This window comes from Ceratina calcarata, unplaced genomic scaffold, assembly GCF_001652005.2.
Source record: "Ceratina calcarata isolate Rehan_Ccalc_2016 unplaced genomic scaffold, ASM165200v1 scaffold60, whole genome shotgun sequence".
Taxonomy (NCBI): Eukaryota; Metazoa; Arthropoda; class Insecta; order Hymenoptera; family Apidae; genus Ceratina; species Ceratina calcarata.
In genome coordinates this window covers 1,022,422-1,029,014 of record NW_017177240.1, presented here as the reverse complement: position 1 = coordinate 1,029,014, position 6,593 = coordinate 1,022,422, and the positions used below count along the sequence as shown (strand labels likewise).

General features: G+C 47.3%; 1 protein-coding gene across 1 annotated transcript in view; it reads left to right on the top strand.

The window, feature by feature from the left end:
- Positions 1 to 6,593, top strand: part of CAP (Cbl-associated protein) — a 92,544-nt gene that overhangs the window by 67,460 nt on the left and 18,491 nt on the right. Inside the window, exons 21-22 of the mRNA XM_018032907.2 lie at positions 596 to 5,503; positions 6,075 to 6,134. Coding sequence (XP_017888396.1) covers positions 596 to 5,503; positions 6,075 to 6,134 — 4,968 coding nt within the window. The remainder of the gene's footprint in view (positions 1 to 595; positions 5,504 to 6,074; positions 6,135 to 6,593) is intronic.

The window sequence follows — 6,593 nt, the reverse complement described above, 5'->3', positions numbered from 1 at the left end:
GTATATGTATAGCCTATACATCCTTAATATAAGCATTTGGACGTTGTCAATTATAGTATGCAATTACCGCATTAAAAGATAATTTAAACTCGGCGATGCTCTGAATTTCATCTCCTTTGAATAATGCATCGGGCAGCGAAAAGTTACAAAGCATGACTCGTATACTTAATTTCCGTAGTTGTGAGTGAAGATGTCCAGCTTGAACGCATCATTATGCCCTCCCAAGCAGCTACTTTTAATTCTTTTAAGCAATCATCCTCTCCTCCTACGTAGCTCTTTTTAAGTTTTTTATTTCTTTTTTTTACACAAACCGCACCGCCTCTTCTCGGCAATCTATCGATATTGGTGTGCGACTCGGTATTTTCTCCGCGTAATACGATGCACCAGCAGTTACCATCACCTAAGAAGACTTTCCTGACGTTCACGCTGCGCCGGATTAAAAACCGAACAAATTAAATAAAGCGAACGTAAAACAAAAGCAGCTTCTTCAGAGACTTTTTTCTTCAAACATTTTTGTGGTGAGAGGGTTACTACGAAAACGGCACGCAATTAAACCACACGGCAACCGTTCAATCACGGGCACATTTTTCCACAGACGAGTCGCCGACGACAGTCAAGCATATTTTGACGCAGAAAAACGCCGGCGGATCGCGACAGAAACGATCGTCGACCGACAGTCAGAGTAAGAAAATGGAAGTCGCGAAATCGAAATCCCCCAGAGACATTAATTTCAACCACCGTCCGCACAGCAGAACGATTTCCACCGCGAAGCCTCCGTCCCCGCCTCGCAGGCAGTCTTCCAAGAACAGTAAAACGCTGAAGCTGTACGCGTCGAGACGCGAAGCCGCGGAGAACGGACAGTCCAAATCTAGGCACGAACAGTGTTTCGCCGACGACGCATCTAACGTCCACTCGCTTAGGGAACGGTTATGCTGCAATCTGGACAGGCACAGGAAGAGCCGCGAAGCTTTGACCACAATCTCGCCCCGACCAAAAGTTTCCTCCGCGGTGTCTGTTGCCAGCAAGAAAAAATTGGAGCCGCGTAGTTCGCGCGACGCAGCTGTGAGCAAAAGTTACGGCGCATGCGACAAGGGAACTGCGGTTCGCACGACTTCCTGGAGGACAGGCTATGAGGAATGTTTGATCAAGTCTCCCGCGAAGCGAGAAGCAAACGTTAAACCTTCTTCGATAGTAAAGGCTACGAGTACGAAGTACCTGGCTCCTAGTTTGATAAAATCGAAGGAGAAGTTGCAAGCGGGAAACGGAATTTGTCATTCAGTGTCCTCTCTGAAGAGGACGAATGCTAAAGGGCGATTGACGAAGAAGGAACAGGAGGAGTCCTGCAGGAGACTCGCTAGATCATCTTTTGAATTATCTTCCATAGGAAATAAGAAAGAAATAAAAAGAACGACGACACGAGTCGGGTCGGGAATAGAGAAAAAGTCGAACCTGATATGTTCTTTGAATAATGGGAAACAAAAGAAACTACAGGAGAAATCTTTAAAGGTGCCAATGTCTGAGGAACTGAAAATCTTAGGTAGACCGGTAGATTCGATTTTGGCAATAAAATCGACAGCGTCTTCCTTCAAATCCTCGTCGGCTACGTCTTCCCCCTTAGTTTTACGCAAGTCTGTATTAACGGACTCTAAGAAACCGAAGATTATAGTCAGGCAGCCTGAGAGAATCTACTCCAGTAGAGAATTCACGTCGTCTTCAGAAGCAATTAGCGAGTCGAGCAAAAGGAAAAGACAGAGACCTCAAACTATTGTCAAATCTCCTGTACGGAAGCCGGAAACCATAACAGTTAATCCTGAGTCGAACAAAAAGAAATTCGAAACTAAGAAGCAGTTGAAGAAAGACAAAAATATATCTGAAATGAGACGATTGACCAATGGGCAAATGACACGGTCCGATAAGAGGAGTAATATTGAAAACGAGGAACCCAACGTTAGACAGAAAACTGCTAATTCGGACAAACAATCCAAATCGGAGTTGACCATTGAACAAATTAAGAGGCACCATGAAACAACGCGTTCGGACACGTTCTTCCAAAATCTCTTTCTGAGATCCATGTCCTCGAGTGTCTCCAGCGAGAACGTCCCTTCGAGGAAGTCTCTGATCAGCGAGCGAACCAGAATGTACCAAGAGAACATAAGAGAGAGCAGTAGATCGGAACCGTCTCTGAAATCGCTCAGCATCTACCTAGCGAGTAAGCGACCAGTGTCGAACTCGAGATTCAAAAATTGGGAACGGGAGAGCGTCTCATCTAGAAGTAGCAGCCCTTACGGCCGCGTCACTTGGCCAGGGAGGTCCGTATTCCAAAAAGTCAGCAAATTCGACAGTCTTTTGGGCATCGAGGACTTTGGATCGTCGACCACTTTACGAGATCGTAGTCCGGATTCTATGAAAATTCGCCCGAAGGAGAGAAGCTCCAGCGAGCCGCCTCTTAAAACTTTGTCCGAGTGTTCGGACTCTATGCATTCGTCGTCGCGTACTTCTTCCCCATCGCCCGTCAGGTCACCGGCTTGCCGACGCATTCGTAGTTTGAGACAGGAGAAGTCGGATTCACCCCGCGCAATAGTGAGAAAGATCAGAGCTAGAAGCGCTGGCCAAGCTGAAGGATTGCACGGTATCAGATCGAAGTTCGAGTCGATCTCGTCATTAACAAGAAGCACGAATTCCTTGTGTGCGTGGCCAGCCAACCGCGAGGAGTATCATCGCTACGTGTTGGAAAAGATACACGACAGGAAGAGATCGGACAGGTACAAAGAGTTATACGATTTCTATTCGAGTCTGGAGAGATTGGGCGAATTAGAAAGAACGTTCTCTTCGAGCGACTTGCGACCGAGATTAAAGAACGAAGAGATCATCGATTACGAGAGATGGAAACGAGTGAGGCTGCAGGAGAAGGCCGAGCAGGAGTTCAACGCGCTGTATGGGAAGCTGAGGGCGGTGCAGAAAGATAAGGATTTTCTGTTCAGCACGAAGGATATCAGCAAATTCAAGTGGCACGGCGATTGCGGCTTGAGGTGCAAAGAGCGCTCCGTGGAGAACATTATTCGACACTTTAAGAAGCTGCAGACCGAGGAGAGCGAGCTGGAATCGTCTAGGAGGAGGGAAATATCGTCGAGGAAGGATACGTATAAACCGCTTTGGCGGGGCGCGTCCGTGATAAACGTCGCGACCACGATGCAGAAGAGGGCGAGTGATACTACTGAGAAGGAGAGGCTGGATCAATGGGATCATCCTTCGTTGCAAAGGAACCTTGGCGGCAGCAAAAAATTCTGGAGCAGCTTGTCTATAGAGCAAGTGGCCACTTTGAAGAAACAGTTGAACGAGATTTACGGTAGTGACAATTTACAAAGATCCACCATCGCCTCAAAACAAAATACGGAAATCACCGATGGTCCATTACGAAGGGTAACAGAGACAGGCCAACGTGATAATTTGACGAAATATGAAATCGTAGTTCCGCCTGAAACCGATTCGACCAGTGGCACTCGAGACGATGGGAAAGGGCTTCATGTAAGGTGTCATTCAATGATCTCATCGGTGGCGACTGGAGGGGAGGGAAAATCGTTTAACGATCGTTCGGAATCACCGTTGAAAAGGAGCGACTCGATCAGTCGAGGAAAAACCGAATCGGTTAAAAAACCGATACCATTATCGATGAGTGAACTAGAGAAGAAGAGGCTTTCTGTTACCCTTGGAAAAGAAGTTTTGGATAAGGTATCGCGGAGGAGGCTATCGATGCCACTCACTCCTCGCGAAACACGTGGTAGTATCGCAGCAGCACTCGCAGCGAAGAAAATCCCGAAAGTTACTCGGTCCTCGACTGCTCCCGACGTAACGAGTGCTTCGCCTATAGCTTCTTCCGTAGAAGCACCGTGTGAGAGTATGTCGAAGAGCAACGAGAGAAGCGATTTTTTGTTGGTTCTAACGCCAGAGAGCAACAGTCCGAATGACAGACAGCGTGTAGAGACCGTTTTGGAGAAATGGTCGAAGAAACCACCGCTTCTGGCAATCGCAGTGCCAGACGCAAGTATCCAATCTAAGACTACAGCTATTAATTCAAGCAGCGAAAAGGACAGCACGACGGAAAGTTCTGAAACGTCCGTGAAAACTGTTATTCAACGAACCATGGAGTCTCGGGATGTCCCAACAAAAATCGAGTTCTTCGAGAAGATAAAAAATGAAGACCGAAAAGAAGATAAAATGCAGACTAAACCGAAAGAAGAAACAGATCGAAAGAGATTGAAATCCGTTCGACTATCGTCTGCGCAGAGCTTCGCTGACCTAAGGGAATTGTTCGGCGAAACGAGGTTCGCAAAGTACGCGACTGTGCCTTTGTCAGGGTGCAGGACACGGTCGAGTTCGCCGGTGCGAGGCGCGGCTGGTAGCAGCCGGAAGGAAAGCAGCCCCGGTCGCGAACCGGAAACTGGCACGCGACACTCTTTTCACTATTGGTGTTCGCGCGACCGTGAACACGACAGACCGCGCAGCGTTAGTCCGTGTCGCGCAACTACTCGATCGAGCTCATCCTGCAGTCTGGACAGTGTATGGCTGCGAAGCTCGTCGCCCGATCCGGAGAGGTACTGGCGAGCTTACTTGAAGCTCGTGAAGAACGGCACGGTGAAGCGGCTCAGGGACAGGTTCGAAAGCGCGGAGGATCTTCGCAGAGAAAAAGTTAAAGTGACGCCGAAAAGATTCCGTAGCGACCCGGAATTAACGCGGAGCTTATTGAAGAAAGTGGATGAGGGGAAACTAAAGCCTCACGAATTTGCGGACGTGGCTTGGCTTCGGCGAAAATACGAGCCTCGACGAGGTAGAGCTCGGCGCAGAGGAGGCTCGCCGCCGATTCCGCGCGTTCCTCTCAGACGGGAGGACCTGTCCATGCCGCACATCGACGTAATCAGCAAGACGGTAGAATTAAAAGACGCGTCCGCTACCGCGCCATCGACCGTGACAAATGCAGTGGCCAGGAAAGCAGAGACCAAGGAGTTGGAAGCGAAGAAGCCAGTCGAGCGGATGAGGAAGAAGTTTGAAAGTTTCGCCAGCCGGAAAACTTCGATTCTGGGCGAGATGTTCACCTCCTCGCCGGATGTCCATGAGTTAAGGGACATTGCGCCTTATCTGGCCGGCCAGTGGGTGGCGCACAGATTCCCTAGCCGGCGCGATAACATGCGTTCGCTGTCGTCGCCGCCTGACCTCGGCGGAAGACAATCCGCGACAAAAAAGGATGAGAGTTCTGATTTAAAGAAGATCGGTGACGGGAAGAGAATCATGGGCAGAGTACGGGGCACGAGTTCGTCTAAGGGATTGTCGTCGATTTTGAAACAATCGGAGATTTTTGGCAATCAACCGTTCGATCCTGATAAGCACAGGCCGAGGTTCAGGTATCAGCCTCCTCCTCCACCGACTTCTCCGATCGCGCGACGAAAAAATACATCTTGGTGGTCGCCGCTTCCGGTCTACACCGCTCGACCTACCGTCACGTTCGAAGGTCTGAATTCCAATAAATGTTAAAATTGTTTCCCATCGGATCTACCGGTTCTAAAACTCGTCGTTTTATCAGAAAATCGATCGAGTAAACGTTTACTATGTTAGATATCAGAATCTCCTGGCAAAAGTGTTTATGTATCTCTTTGCTTGTTTAAATGAGATTTCACTTGAGAAACGCTTCATCTTTACGTAGACAGTATTCAAATAATTTAACACAGCTTATTAGATATTATCAGTTTCAAGATTTGAAGTTGAAAGTGCGATCGATGTTAAACACCGTTTAAAAGACAAAGTGAATTTACATTGTAATCGAATTGTTTTCAAAATATAAATTCATCGTCGATTAACTTGTTTTCTTTAAACTCGAAACGCAACGTTGGAATAGTGGCTCGTTAACGGGACACCAATATCGATCAGACGTCGAGGAAGAGTGCGTTCAATCGGCGCACAAAACACAGCGTTGAACATTAGTTTCACAGTGAATCCACAATGCTGAGTGATTATCGTCTTTCATGATAATCGTAGTGCGGCTAATTATTATTTCCGTTTCTTTTTTTTCGGCTCATCCATAGAATACTCGAACGCACCTCCGCCGCCACCAAAATCTCAACACTACAGAGACGACTGCCAAGGTAACGTCAGTTCATTCTCCAAATGAACGATTCATTCATTTCTTACTTATGTTTTCTTTTTTCTTGTCCATTTATTCATGTTCTGTTCGGTTCACAATCTTTCTCATTCTCACGCGCTTTCGCCCGATTTCGCGTAACGTCGTTCTTCGATTTCAGTTCACACGACGTTTCGATCACCGCCTTTTAATCGATCGAAAGCTGATTTCTTTCTTTTTTCCAAGCTGTTCGAAATTGTTTCACGGCGTATAAACTGTCCGAACGAAACAGAGCATGAAATTTGCTCGTTGTGCATGACATGAAACTCACTCGTTTCACGTTGGGAGGGAACCCCGCGATTGTTTTGCAACGAGATGATCAGATTACGGAAAAAATGAAAAGTATCAAAAGATTGTGCCGAGTGGAAAAGCATCCGTAAATCGTGCATGCGTCCTTAAGGATGTATAGGCTATATACTTAAAC